Here is a 15577-nt window from a genome sequence, read left to right on the forward strand (position 1 = left end):
GTTTATTCCTGAATGTTTATGATAAGATAGGTTTCAGAGTAACAGCCGTGTTAGTCTGTATCCGCAAAAAGAACAGTAGTACTTGTGGCACCTTAGAGACTAACAAATTTATTAGAGCATAAGCTTTCGTGGACTACAGCCCACTTCTGGGCTGTAGTCCACGAAAGCTTATGCTCTAATAAATTTGTTAGTCTCTAAGGTGCCACAAGTACTCCTGTTCTTCTTTTTATGATAAGATACACATTTAAAACACAAACTTGTATAAAATGTGTTCCCACAATACTGTATAATTGACTCTCATCAAAAATAGACTACGAATATACAATAATGTCAGAAGCTTAGTATAGTAAAACGCCACTTTTCTGAACAGAAGGGGGAACCTGGAGTTTATTAGCTAAACAGGGACTCAACTAAGGAGAATGTTTCCATGCAAAAGTTGAACATAGAATGAAAACACATACAATTAGAATTGAGGGAGAGGGGATCTGTTGTACATCAGTTTTGTACAGCAAACAAGTTACAGGGATAGAAAATATATTTTTTCTAACAAAGGTCTATGTATTTAATAATGCTTGATGTGAGAAAACAAGTAATTTCTTCTCGCCTGTACCCATGTATCTGACATTCATTACTTAGTAAAACTTAACATATTGGCCAACATGCAAACAAAGTAGCAAAATATATCAGAATTCCACTAAATGCACAGTCTGAATACACAGCAAATTGTATTGGTCAAAGGTATTTGCTGATTCTTTTAAGAACCTTATAGTATTGTATTTAAATTGTCTTTGTTAGGGAAATGTAGTTTTGAAACAGTTTTTTTGCTTGCCAAATCAAATTATTATAAATTGTCCTCTTTTCTTTCAATGTAACATTTCTCATCCTTTAGGTTATGATTCATGAAGAAGCTTTACCGGCAGTTTCTGGGCAGCGGTATACATGCCATGAACCTGCTCCCTGTCCATTTCTAGTTTTCCATTATAGTGGATTTGCTCAGCCATTTTCAGGTGGCTTGTTGTCTGAGGCAAGGGTGACCCCATAAACTACTGAGTCCTGACCTGCTGCCTATGAAATGTTATAGGAAGTGATGCCTAATTTAAAATACTATGGAAACTGTCTCAAAGGATTCTGAGGTAAATCTGAGGAGGACCAATAGTGAGTGGCTGTATGTTGAGAATTCCCTAATGTCACAAGTTAACTCAGAGTATTTATGAGCACTGATTTGGGAAATATTAGAGGATAAATTATTATTGTTATTATTATACTGTTTTTTAAAAAATCGTTCTTATTGCACATAAAAACCTGCATTACTCATATGACAAGATAAACCATTTTCTTGCCATTTATTTTTTTGGTCTTTAGCCCTAAGTGTCGGTGGCTATACCTCTGAGCTTGCCCATACAGTACACTATTTAAAAGATCTGGATCACTTGCTGATGGTGTCCTACAGGTGATAAAATACCATATCCTTCTGATCTTATGAACTAGAAAAGTAATCACCTCTGCTTCATCAGATGGTTCTTCATATACAGGTTGTTTCATATCCTCATAGGCAGACATAATCACAGCTTGAAATAAATTGATCAAGACACAGATCATCACCAGCATAAAGGAGGCTAGGAAAAGACCACCCAGCAACCGGTTGGATGTAAAAGCAGTGTCCTTAAAAGCTGAAACACAATAGGAGAAGACAGTCTGAGCTGAATGAATCATATTATTATAATTCCATTCATGTTGGCCAAACACTAGGTAGCCAAAAGCCATGTATACAAAAAAGTACACTGCCACCACAAGTGCCATAGAACAGATTCCAGGAAGAGCTGCCAAGATGGATCTTTGTGCCAGGCGCACATCATAAAAGAATCTGGAATACCTGAGAGTTTTCAAAACTATGAGAAATGCCAAAAAGCCCATAATTATCCTCAAGGTCTGATCTACATGAGAAACTGTATGGAAAGGAATGAAATCATTTGGATTAAGTAAGTAAAACTTTACTATATCAGCCCCCATCTTAAATTTGATGACTTGCAGAAAAACAAAAAAGAAAAACACTGACTTTAGACCAAAATTGATTAAGTTGGAAACATTTTTAATATACTTTGTCCTTTCTTGGCGTATGATGTGAATTTCATCCACGATATAAATGAGGAGAAAAGCAAGAACAGTTATAAACACAAAAATTTGTGTTCTGCTTTGCTGCTGGAAAATTGGGAGCGTGAAAGAATGTACTGACAAGCTTGTGTTTATGAGCCCAAAATGAGAAACTTCAAATATGACCGAGATGCTGCAAAATAAATGTACATCTGGATTAAATGTAGTTAGTTCAATAATCACAGCCCATGTCTCTTCATCAAGCCAATTGCTATTTTGTAAAACATCCAGCCTTTTTGTTGAATTAGGCCGCTGTTCTGCAGGGAAGAAGTAAAAAGTGTATCCCCCTGGTCCATAGGTGTATAATTCTCCATATGAGTAATACACCCACTGATTTCTGTTTGACTGGTATGTAAACCCTACATAGTTGCCGGTGTCACTAGTAACAGATCTGTTGGCAACCTTTGTCCAGGACCCAACATAGTCTCCTCTCTCTTCAGGGTCACTGCCATATTTATGAAGACAATGGCTTTTACTGATCACAAATTTATTTACAAAGCTGTGAGGATGGAAACATTTTTTCTCAGTACTTTTTGCCCTTACTTGCCTCATCCTTGGCAAACCTAGGATTTTGGACCAGCTGTCAGAAAGAAAAGTTGGTTGGTGATTATTGTGGATCAAAGGCAAAAAGACATTATTCACCCACAAGTAAATGTGTTCTAGTTTATCCACGTTGGAGAGCTTGAGAGAAAATTGTTTATGAATAACTTGATTGTAGTAAAAGCTGTTGGTGTTTTCTGTGGAATAGGCAATATTTAATACTAGGGTTAAAAAGACAAAGTGACTGACAATGTCCTTTAGGAAGATGAAAACTTTGCTTTTAATTTTCTCTCTTTTCCTCATGATTGTCATTTCATCCTCTTCTAAGGGCTGATACTGCTTGGTGCCTCTGAGTCTGATAATTTCATAGTGCATCTCTCTCATCTCATCTGCATCCATAGTAACTTCATCCAACCTAATCTCAAGGAAATTTTCCCTTGTTGACCAAGGGATGTTTTCACAGTACTTTGGATAAATTGTACTCAGGGCTGAGAAAAGAATGATTTTTAGGGTTTGAAGAAGAAACACACTCTCAAAAAATGAGGTTGTTGATGCTAAAAGCCACTCTAATGAAGTTTTGTAGCCATAGGACAGACCATATAATACGATGAAAAATGATGACACCCCTGCTACAACTATGACCAATATCCAAGAGACATAGACACACCACCAACAAAAAGTTATCTGTGGCCTTTTGCGAAAGAGCATGAAGGGGATGTTTAGTGGTTTTCTTTCTTTCTGAATGCTGGCATCCTTTTCTTCTGCATAATTATTACTGAAATTGGAGTTTGGCGGTTGGGTCTGTTGCGCTTTAGCCTCTGCAGTTGAAGTATCAGCTGCATTTTCCTCCTCTGCTGCAATTGCATTTGCAGCACCCTCAGAGATTATGCAATTACTCCACATTTTTGGTGTTCTTTGTTTTCTTTTCTTACCAAAATATTGCAAACTATGCGAATCATTAGCATTGGAACAGTTCTCTAGAGAATTGCTACTCACAGATTGTGTAGAAGCTTCTGCAAGGTACCATTTTTGCAGGCGTTCCTTCCAGTTCCTAAGGTTTCCAGACATGAAGGGTGAACTTTCCTTTGGGTGATTCTGAGCTGCACTATGTGGAGAAGGCTCCTTCTGTGAATACTTAAACAAGGCAGTTATAATCATTTGCACAGGGATGGTAACCAAAGCACTTTCAATTCCTATTATTACTGATATCAAATATCGTAAGTGTATTGAAACAACTTCTTTATTCTTATCGGCATTAAAGAACATAATGTTAATAAGCAGGGTACACAATAGTACTGCTAAACAGCAAGATAATCTTTGGAGTCTGTTGAAAGAGCCAGTGACAACCTGAGCAAAAACAGATAACCATATGTGACTATCTACAAGGTCATTGGCAATATTTATAAAAAAATAGTCCATTTTGGCCAAAGGTACTCTTGGGTGTGTAACAACAAATGACCTTTCTAGTAAGCGATCGTCCTTATCAAGAGCAAGCCATTTCCTGCAAATAAACAGCCAGAATTCTTTAGTATACATATTTTCAACTTTTACTCTACTTAAGAACCAGTCAGGAGAAGAACCTCCGTTATTGTGCCAGACCCTAAGGGAATAAATGTCTCCTAAATTATTCTTGGTAGTTAGCAGAAAAGTATCAATGCCTCCTCGAATGAATGACGGATAATTCGGGTGCAGTAAGTGATGCACGTCACTGGTGCCATTTTGGCCTATGAGTTGGAGAAAAACATCTGCTGTGGTTCCAGCTCCCAAGCGACTGCCTGTGTATAAAGTGACCAAGTAGCACACTTTATCAAAGGGGTCATTGTCTTGCAGGACTATAACTTTGTCCCTGCTAACTTTATCAGTCCGGTCTTTTCTCAGGGCCCAGAGAGCCAGGAGAAAATAGACTAAAAAAATGAAAAGCACTGTTAAGAGGGTCACTGCGTTTTTGTGTATTTTTGCAAAAAGGGATTTTTCCAGATCCACTGGGTTGGGGATCACAAATACTTTGGAGGCCAAGAACTTGATATTGAATTTGGGGGAACTGGGTATGGTGCGGCTTGCTGTTCTCTTGGTGCGCTGCTTCACCTTGCAGATGCAATGTATCCTTTGCCAGCTAGTAAGAGGGCCAAGAACACATGTACCTTCTTTCCACTGACTCTGCACTCCATCTAGGTCTAAGCAGGCAGCATTAAAAAGGGATATGCTTACCAATCTGTTGTTTCTGTACCTTACAATAGATTGTGATTGCAAGATAATGGAGATGTTCCATTTATCTGTCCCGCTGCCTGGGGCTGTGGCCCTCAGCAGTGACTGTGGGAGACAGATAACATAAGGAGCCTTAATCGCACAATCTATGTTATTTGACTTATTCCCACTTGCAACTGCAGGCTCATTGTGAGAAGCAAAAAAAGAAACTATAGGAGAGGTGTGGGTGACATTAACACCTAAGTATATAAATACCTTGAAAGAAACTTTTAATTTAGTCAAAATCTGGATAAATACATCCTTGGAGTTTCTGTCCACTGCAAAACTAAATCCTCCAGTTGTTTTTGGGAGGGTTTTATCAGGCCCTATTGTCAATTTAAAAGTGGCAGACTTCTTGTCTTTTCTAGCAATAATCACTTCTGCTATTGCAGGCATGATCCCTATTATGTCACCATTCACCTTGGTTCCTGTCATTTTGAACCCAGTGACTGTTGTTACAATATCTGACCTATATGCCAACCAAGGGAAGGGGTTCTCTTCAAACTCATAAAATACAGTCGAAATCACAGCATCTATTGGCAATTCCGAATGATCCCCCTGCTTCAGTGTTGGATAAAAGCAATTCTTGCAGTCTTTTTTGGCAGAGAAAGTATTTGTGACATCCCACTTTTCATCTTTCTTTAAATTAATGTTCCAGCTTTTGGCCTCCATTACAGTTTCATTTTCTCCAGGGACTTTGCCTTGTAAAACTATTTCTGCTAAAGTCTCCATGACGGAGAAGGTTTGTTTAACTGCATGCACATTGACATTGCTGAGGTCTAAAAGAGAAGCTTTCAGGACATTGGACAGGCCTGTTAGTATACCAGTGCTCAGAAGCTCTGCTTGTTCAGACCCAAGGCTTTTATCCCTTAACCCTTTTAGTGCTTCACTCACTTCTTTCAATTTTTGAATGGCAAGCTGTTGTGACGCTCTATTTACTTCAGTGACTTCCTGTGTTAATTCCGAAATACAAGCAACTACTTGATTTACTTCCATTACGTTGGCAGTAGGAATACTCAAAGACTGATTAAGAAGGCTTTCCCTGAATTCAGCCTTAAACACCTGGATAGTTGGTGCAGTTTTAATATCATTTAAAATTGAGGCAACCATATAAACCAAATATCCTACATTTAAATAATCTCTAATTTGAAGCAACGCTGTCATTGGTGCACTTGATCCACTGGTTAAAGCAAGCAGTTCGTTAAGCATAATATCTGTCGGTCTACTTTTGGCTGGATCCTGCACTGTTGTGTGTAAAGTTACTTGGGAAAATGCCCCAAGGGAATCATACACTTGAACATAGATTGTCAAAGTATACTTCTTAGATGGTACACCAATGGGGAGAAAAGATGGAGGAGTTTTAGGCTGATAGCCAAAATACACTATTGTCCCCAATGTATTCTCCTCTAAAGAAGTTATTCTACTGCTTTTCAATAAATCTGAGGCTGCTATTACTTTATATGTAAGAGGTAAATTTTTATCTGAAAATCCACTACACTGAACAATGAATTTTGTCAGGAATGCAACACCGCTGGTTGGACTGACAGTACACTTTCCAATCCTAGGTGGAGAATTTACATAAAATGAGTGCCTGGAGGTTGATGACCTACCACCCCAAGTGGTTATTTTTAGGAGAAGAGTGTATGACCGGTCTGCAATATTCATAAAAGTTAAAGCATGTATAGACAGGTATGCACTAGACTTCCCTGTTGAAGTTTTGGAAGCCCAATCAAATTTAACTTCAGTGAAACTTGCTGAAAAAAGTGACCAGTGATAGACTGGTCGACTAGTCATTCTACAGTTTAGGCATTTTCCAGACAATGTAAATCTATCTGTTGGAATTAGAATTTTACCACAATTTTCAATGCATATAACATTCAGAACAGGTGGAGATCCAGGCCTCACGCTTACAGTTTGGTCAGCATAACTCTTTCTGTTATCCTTTTGAATGACCAAACGAAAATGGTACACAGTATTTCCTTGAAGGGTTTCTGGCAAAACAGTCTGAGTAGGACCAGAAAACTTTATCCATTTCAAATCTACCTGGTTTGGATGACAGGTCCCATTTGTACTCACTGTCATGTTTGCATAATCTGATACACGTTTTGTACAGTACCAAGTAAATGTGAGCCCCTCTAATCGGTCCACTGAATCAGGATCAGAGGAAGTAGATCCATCCAGAGTCCAATGATCAGAAAACCCCACTGTCCGGAAGGTGCCTCCAGCAATGACTGCCACCAGGTCACTCTTCTCGACCTGAACAAAAACTGTATCTGAGCCTTCCAAAACACCCTCAGATGCAATTATTTTAACAGAGAAATTAAACAGATACAAGCCATAATCTAAACTAAAGCTGGGAATTGGTAAAATGAGCATCTGTCTTCTCCAGATGAGGGGTGGATTTAAAGGTTTTGTCCAGTCTGGAATAGTCGTGACATTTTGAACACCATAGATTTTCCAGATTGCTTCTGTACGTACAAGATCCGTGCAGTTAACTTGCAATTTGGCATACAGGCTAAGTTGTAACCCTTTTTTAGTACGTATGATGGGGTAAACAAGATCAGGCTTCTGGATTCTCAAACGCTCTATGAAACAAGGTTTTTTCTGACAAGACACCAGTGACTCCATGACCTTTGAAGCATAAGTGTTGACTGTGACTTTTAAAACAGCAGGTGTAAGTCCACTTCTGGTACAATTCACTTTTGCCACAAACCCTGTGTATAGGGCAGGATTAAAAGGTAAAACAGAGCGACGGACAAAGCGGGCTGCATTTCTGACATGATCATCATAAGTATAAGTATTGTTCTGGATGACGTACTCTTTTCTTGACCCAAACAGCTGCAGGTTGAAGGTCCACTCACACTGCAGCATCGGATGTTGCACAGGAATAAACCACACAATGTAGATCAAACTCCGCAAAAAAGAAGGACCACTGTTGAAAATGTGGACTTCTATATCTCTGTCCACTAGAGACCTAAACAGGGCTCCTTTCCGGTTCAGATACAAGTGCATGTTGAACTTGTACCATTGCAACCTCACAAACTCAATCGTGAGCAAGAAGGAAAGGCTCTGCTGCTGGAAGAATATATAATGGGTGTTGAAACCATCATCAGGGGCACTGGCATTGTTTGCTTGGGTGGTGTAATAAAGTCCATGGTTGCGGCTAAAAATGTAAGTGCCAGTCTTGGTCTTCTGGGCATTAAGGGTGAGGTAGGTGGGAGTTTCACTGTTCACTGTCAGGCCCAGCGTAGCATTGGAGAAACTCAGCTCCCCTGCTAGATCCCCAAACCATTCTCCATCAACATGGAAGTAGATGCTGGCCAGCGCCATTTCACTAGCCTGCCGGGGCATGGAGTCAGCACAGAAGTTGCTCCGCAAGGCATAAGGATTATAGGAGGCTGACCAGCCCTCCGTCCCCTGCATGTCCAGCAGCCTATATGCCAGTGTCCTGGGGCCAAGGGGCTGTAGCCTCCAGGAGAGGCTGAGGGGTTGGTAAGGAAGGCTAAACAGCTTAGAGTGGGCACTGAGGACATGCAGCAGGGCCGGCTCCACCCTCAGGGTGAGGCTGAGGCTGATCTGAGGCCCCTGCTCCATGCTGATTGAAGCAATGTAGAGACCACGGCGGGTATAGTGCACGGTCAGGCGGTAGCTGTAGTAGGAGGCACAGACCTGGTGCAATTCAGCTCTTGGGTAGGCAGCGGGTGGGAGCAGCTTGTGGTGCTGGTTGCTAGGAATGAGGAGTGCAGCAGGGCTGCCCCCGCGGCTGCTGAAGCGGTAGCGCCAGGCTGAGCTCTTGAGGCGTGCACACCAGCCCAGCTGCACGGGCTGCCACTCCAGGATGGGGGGTTGCGGGGGCCAAAGCAGGAAGAGCCGCACATCCTGCCCGGAGACCTCGATGCTCAGGTTGCGGTGCAGACACGTAGGCACGGCACACGAGGCCGACTCACACTGCACCGTGATGCGGCTTGAGGCCCAGGGTGGAGCAGGCCGCCCCCTAGCCAGGCCCGGTCCCAGCACTGCCCTGCCTGACCAGCGAGACGTGTCCTGCACCCAGGCCGAGTCCCGGTACCAGCGGCAGCGCGGTGGGGGCGGCAGTTGTGTCTCTCCCTCCTGGGCGCCTGACACTGCTCCCGGGGCCCGCGTATAGCGCAGCTCGATGGGCCCATCCCACAGGCACGAGGCCCAGACCTCGCTGTCCTGGCGCCGATAGACGCGTCCGTGCGGGCCCGAGCAGGTGACCCGCAGTGGCGGGAGCTGGAAGCGCGGGGGGCCCGCAGCCGCCCGGCACGGGGGGCCGCAGCAGCCCAGGAGCTGCAGGAGGAGGCCGCGGAGCAGCAGCGGAGGCATGGCGGTGGCGGGCCCAGGGGTGGTCCCTGGCCCGGGAACAGACATCTCCCAACGGCTCCAACTGCCACGGAGCAGCCGCTGCGCAGCCCGGAATTCCCCGCGCCCCGGCACGGCCGGGAGCCCCCGATCTCCCCATTGCCCCCCCGGTGCGGCCCTATCCCGCCCCCGCGTTTTATGTGGCGCCCAAATTCCTCCCTTCCCTGGTCTGGGGCGCCGGGCCGGGCTCTCCCGCAGCCGGGTGGGGCGCGGCGCTCTGACCTCCAGGGGCCGCTACCCGCTCAGCGGAGCCCGATCCACCCGTGCCCCGCCCCCCGGGGAGGTGTCTCCCTGCTGGGGGCGGGCCCGGCGCAGCCCGAGGGGCAGAGAAGGGGCCGGGAACATGGTGCCGCTGAGAGACTGCAAGGTGAGGGGGGAGCCGCCGCCGCCCTGGGGCCCGCGCGCTGCGATGGGCTGGGGGGGGGGTGTCTCTTCCTACCAGGTGCAGTTCGTGGGGCAGGTTGGTTGGTCGCCCCCCAACAAACACAACAACCTGCCCCCGCACCCACAGTGACATGGGGCTGGACGGGACCTGGAGCGGCGGCTTCGTCCGGTTCCAGGCGCGGGCAGCGCCAAGTGACCCTTGAGCCTCCCGACAGGCGATTGTCCCGCCTGTTCTGAAATACCATGAATACAAGCGGCCGTTTGCTTTCCGCAATCACGGAGGGTTTTGTGGTGGTGACTTACCCCATGGCTCCTGGGTCCCAGCCCCAATTCTGCCCCAGCCTGCCTTTTGCAAGCCCTTCACTTCTCCCTGCCTCAGGCTCCCTGGCTTCAAGTGGGGGATAACAGACAGTGCATCTGTCTCACAGGGATGCCAGACACGCAAGGGGGGGTGAAGTAATATCTTTCAGTGGACAGACCTCTGGTGGTGAAAGAGGCAAGCTGTCCAGCTACATCGGGGTGGACAAACTACAGCCCGCCAGCCAGATCCGGCCCGCAAGCTCCCACTGGAGAGCAGTGTCTGGGACTTGCCCCACTCTGGCGCTCCAGCTAGGGCGCAGGGTCGGGGGCCGCTCCACGCGGCTCCCAGAAGCTGTGGCATGGCCCCGCTCTGGCTCCTATGCACTCCAATGGCCCCATCCGGTGCTCCAATGGGAACTGCAGGGACGGTGCCTGCAGATGGGGCAGCGCGCAGAGCCGCCTGGCCGCGCTTCCAGGTAGGAGCCAGAGAAGGGACTTGCTGCTGCTTCTGGGAGCCGCTTGCGGTAAGCGCCGCTCGGAGCCTGCACCCCTGAGCCTCTCCCCATGCCCCAACCCCCTGCCCCAGCCCTGATCCGCCTCCCACCCTCTGAACCCCTCAGCCCCAGCCCAGAGCACCCTCCTGCACCCCAAACTCCTAATCCCCATCCCAGAGCCTGCACCCCCCACCAGAGCCCTCACCCCCTCCTGCACCTCAACCCCAATTTTGTGAGCATTCATGACCCACCGTACAATTTCTATTCTGTAGCTCAAAAGTTTGTATGTTTCATCAGTAGACTCATAGACTCATAGACTCATAGACTTTAAGGTCAGAAGGGACCATTATGATCATCTGGTCTGACCCCCTGCACGCTGCAGGCCATAAAACCGTCCCCGCCCCTTCCCTGTAGAAGTTGGTCCAATAAAAGATATTACCTCAGCCACCTTGTCTGGCTAATTTTCTGGGGCCAACATGGCTACAACATTGCAAACAATCACAGGGATGCTGTATTGCTACTTGTGTGTGTGAAATGTTTTGAGACATTTGGGTGAAAAATTTTGTGTGTGTCCTGTTCAGCTGGCTTTGGGGTGGTGGTGGTGGTGGGGGGAATGTTAATGATCAAGCACAATATCTATAATGGGAAATGGGGGAGAGTGAAACAGGCTAAAGTTTTCAGCATATAGTGGAAAGCTGGAAAGGGAGAGGAGGCTCAGACCCCTTTCCCTATTTGCACTATTGCTCCATACGAAGTTTATAGCTGGCAATACAACTTATAGCAGTTCTACTGGTCTCTGCTTCTCCTCATAAGCACTGTCCACACCATCCTGCTTTCTAAAAAGCTTCCTGCCATTGCTAACACAGTGCAGGCAAAGCACAAAGAGGTCTACATAACAGGATAGATATAATGCTGTCTGCCAAGGGCACCTTTTCTACTCCAGTATTCCAATGCTTGGTACCACCTGTGGAGTTAGGGTGACCAGATGTCCCAATTTTATAGGGACAGTCCCGATTTTGGGGTCTTTTTCTTATATAAGCTCCTATTACCCCCCCGTCCCCCATCCCAATTTTTCACATTTGTTGTCTGGTCACCCTATGTGGAGTTAGCATCAGAAGCAGTGGAATATTTTTCAGAAACAAGGCTAGTCCAGGCAAAGTCTTACTATCAATGTGTATACAGAGTTATACAGCCTACCTACCTCTTTTCCTTTCTTTATTGCTGGTGGTTTTTGCCATATTTCTGTACATAGTACAAATATTAAACAAAAGATGTAAATTTGGATTCCAGTATAGTCTTTTTAGACCTGTAATTTGAGCACTCAGTTTACTTAAATTACTTGCATGTGACCTTTAATCCAATCACACCGAGGAAACCCTGAAATTGTTAATTAAAATAGATGTTTCTGCCAATTGCTTCAAATTTCCACACTTGAGTTAATGGTTAGAATCAGAAAATATTTTAGACTGTAAAATGAGGCTAGGTAAAAAACGGCAAAATATATAAGGAATATTCTTCCATTAGCAGGAGAATCTATTAAATGGCTCCAGGTCTTTCCATCTGTATTTTCTGTAAATTCTATGTAATGGAAGAAAAATTGAGTTTGACTGTAGTTATTTGTGGAGCTCTTAAAGTGTGCCTAGCATTATACAATGCATAATATGTGTTAACTTGAGTCTCTGCCCATAGAAGTTTGTAGTCTTAATAGCACTAGTGATAACAGTGTAGAAAGAGAGAGTGGGAAGTGGTCTGTGTATTTAGATAGCTTTTTGGATACAAAGTTAAAAAATGTCATTTAGGTGGCAAAGTGAAGCACTTGAAAGTTAGGAAATGAGATTTAAGGTTTCCCATCCAACCTTCATCCCACCTCTTCGTGCATCCATCCCGTTGAAAAGAAATATTATGTAATTAAAGACTGTATGTATATGCGCAAGGGAGCAGAATTAAGGTTGCATGGGCAATCTGATAGCAAATTAGGAATTATCATTAGATTTTTCATTTGACTATTGGGATTGTTTTAGGAATACCACTAAGGACATTCATGACCAGTTCACCACAGCCAATCACCCTATTACAGTGGTTCCCGAACTTTAACAACCTCTGAACCCCTTTCACTAAAATGTCAAGTCTCGCGAACCCCCTCCTAAAAATGAATATTTCCAGAGATTTTCTCCTTTACCAGAGTATAAATTTAAAAATTTCCAGTGATCATGAAAATATAAAATTTGTTTTTATGACATGCTTATTACACACTATTTATTATTTATCATTATAGTATTTTTATTACATTATGAAAATGGCAACACTCTTCCCAGATCTCACTTTCGTAGCTTGTATCAAGGAGCTTATGTTTCATCAAGGAGTATCAGATGTGAAACAGCATGAAGGTATTTAAGAAGCCAACTCAAAGAATTCCTCCTACCCAAGCAGTGAGGTCTTGAGCAGTCCATGCAAACAACGCACGTTACAACAAAGCTTAAACTTGTTCTTCATAATAATTTTAAAAACAATACTAGCTGCCTATTTAATTTTAAAAACAGCAAAAAATATCCACCTCCCTCTCCATTTCTTATAAGGAGTCTTGAAGTTTAAATCTCCTCAATGTGATAGACATGCTTGCTTTGATCTGCTTAGCTCTTGGAAGTCCTGGGGCTCCGGGCTGCTGGCCCCATGCTGCTCGGGGTCCCTAGGGACAGCTCTGGCCGCCATTAGGTAATTTTTCCCCGAGAACCCCCTATAACATTTTGCGAACCCCCAGGAGTTCACGAACCCCAGTTTGGGAACCACTGCCCTATTATGTAAAACATACATCACCTCATCCAGCTAATAAAAGGTCTTATTTTAATCTTCCTGCTTATAAATCACCCTGGTGAATCTGAAACCTCTGTTACCGCAATGAGTTGTTTGCCATGGAGTTTATAGAATGAGGCTGTTATATAATCGCTGTGTAAAATTGTGCACCGCATAATTCTTTCAGCGTTTGTGTGTTATATTTTAGCCTTATCAAATGTCCATACTAGTCCTATAAATTAATCCTTAGGTCAAATATTTTGCTGGGATAACTCAGTTGACTTCCGTGGATTTACGCCAGCAGATAATTTGGGCCCCCAGTATCGCTGGTGGTATTGGTTTGATAGGAAGCAAAGCAAGGATTTTATTTTGCCACATAACCATTTTGAAAGGGGTATATCTGAAGAGATGGGACTAGTATACAATTGAAGGTTAAAGAGAGACTGATCCTAAAATTACAAAACCCATTGCATATCTGGATTAAAGAGGTTAAAGAGACACTGATCCTAAAATTACAAAACCCATAGCATATCTGGATCCTCCACAGTATTGTGCAATTTGCCTTGTCTTTCTTCCACCACTACCATTCCGTCCTTTCTGTCCCCATTAAGAGGACTCCTCAAATATAATTATAGTGGAATAAAAGGCTCACATAGCTTCTCAAGTTGTCCTGTACACTTTTGTAAGTAGATGAAACGAAATTCCCGGTAACCTTCTTTCAATTCTTATACCTCAGCTTACATGACATCTGGAAAATCAGTGTATTCAGTAAACAGTCTCACGTCCTGTTTAGAGAGGTAAGGTGGGTGAGGTGATATGTTTTTTGGACCAACTTCTGTTGGTGAGAGAGACAAGCTTTTGAACTACACAGCTCTTCTTCAGTCTGGAAAAGGTGCTAATATCCTGGGACCAACATAGCTATGACAACACTGCATACTCACATCTTGTTTTTTATATAGGCCTGGCAGGATGCTGGACTTGTCCTATCCACCACTAGTAATGAGGCCTGCAAAATGTTTGATGCTACGCTGACTCAGGTATGGAAGAGTTTTGATAAAACGTGTATTAAAGGGACTGACAAGCATAAAAATAGTGTTTGTGGCAGTTGGTTTTTGAATTGTTTACCCTTTTTATTAATTAAGTGGAGAGAGTCAGGTTAAACAATGTATTTTTAAGAAACAGATTCCCTCATTTATTGATGACATGTTAGATAATTACATCTGAAAAAACTTAGTCTCACCGTTACCATTTATCTTGTTACTTTTGAATTCACTCAGTTAGGACAATGAAAAGAAACTTAATTTCTCCTAATTTCTAGTCAATTTCACTCTTTATTATAGTATGTCACATGGACCAATGATAAGAGTCTAGGAGGCATTGAAGGATGTCTCTCCAAGTTACTAGCAGCAGATCCAACTTTTAGTAAGTATACCTTTTTAATTGTTATCACTGAGGCTGAACATACAGTACAGTAATTTTATATGGTTAACTTATTTCATATTACTCCTGGTGGAATTCTGTGCCAAAAATGCAAAATTCTGCATATTTTATTTGTCAAAATAATGCAATATAATCATGCCAGCTTCACTTATTTTGGTAATTTATTTAAACTACCATACAGAAAAAAAATCACAATAACTATTCAGCATTTCCTAAACACATGGAAGTTAAGTTACAAATGCTTGTTAACCATTACCCTGCATTCCAGTTATAATCCTGGATTTTCATTTAAATTACATTACTGGTGTTTGGTGTCCTGTAAAGTAGAATGTTGCTTTAAACTGCTCAGATTTTCACACATGAAAGCTGTACAGTTTTGCTAATCATTGTCCTGCATTTTTTTTTAATGGATAAATAAAATAGATCCTGATTTGTAATCTCACCCCATTGTGCCTCTCTGGCACAGGAGAAAAAGCAAGAAAGCACATAGCTCTTCCTAGCTGAGGATTCTGTTACTGTCATTTACAATAAGGCTCCTTTACACCCACTCTGTCAAGTGAAGGAGCCTTAATTGACTGAGAATGGGAACAATTAACTAACAATGGGAACATTAGCACCCTGCCTGCTTAGCTGTTACATTTCTGCTCTGCCTCAGGGACAGAGCCTGCTTCACACAGCCCTATGGCTCCAAGCTCGGGATGTAGCAACAGAGAAGAGAGGGACAGAGTGAGTCTCTCTCACTCCTTCCCACGCAGGCGTGTGCCCAGCACCACCCCCTTAACGTCTCTCCACAGCAGATGTGCCTGGGCTGCTATGGAAGGGGCATGTGTTCCCCACAGATTTCTTGGCTC

The 15577-nt window shown here is 43.6% G+C and overlaps 2 protein-coding genes across 4 annotated transcripts in view; one reads left to right on the forward strand and one right to left on the reverse strand.

Moving 5' to 3' along the window:
• Positions 1 to 358: 358 nt before the first annotated feature.
• Positions 359 to 9509, reverse strand: PKDREJ (polycystin family receptor for egg jelly). The gene has a single exon (XM_008179748.4). It carries the CDS (start codon positions 9325 to 9327, stop codon positions 1312 to 1314), a length of 8016 nt encoding a protein of 2671 aa, XP_008177970.2. The 5' UTR covers positions 9328 to 9509; the 3' UTR covers positions 359 to 1311.
• A 21-nt stretch (positions 9510 to 9530) lies between these two features.
• Positions 9531 to 15577, forward strand: part of LOC101936107 (tetratricopeptide repeat protein 38) — a 31117-nt gene continuing 25070 nt past the window's right edge. For all 3 annotated transcript variants that reach the window (XM_005299938.4, XM_042846334.2, XM_008179749.4), the window contains exons 1-3: positions 9531 to 9685; positions 14246 to 14323; positions 14627 to 14708. In XM_005299938.4, the coding sequence (XP_005299995.2) occupies positions 9662 to 9685; positions 14246 to 14323; positions 14627 to 14708 (184 nt within the window). In that variant the 5' untranslated portion in view covers positions 9531 to 9661. The remainder of the gene's footprint in view (positions 9686 to 14245; positions 14324 to 14626; positions 14709 to 15577) is intronic.

The sequence above is a fragment of the Chrysemys picta genome, chromosome 1 (assembly GCF_011386835.1).
Source record: "Chrysemys picta bellii isolate R12L10 chromosome 1, ASM1138683v2, whole genome shotgun sequence".
NCBI classification, from domain to species: Eukaryota; Metazoa; Chordata; order Testudines; family Emydidae; genus Chrysemys; species Chrysemys picta.

Excerpts from the sequence above, each read along its gene's own strand:
- PKDREJ (XM_008179748.4), bottom strand. The coding sequence starts at position 9,327 with ATGTCTGTTCCCGGGCCAGGGACCACCCCTGGGCCCGCCACCGCCATG.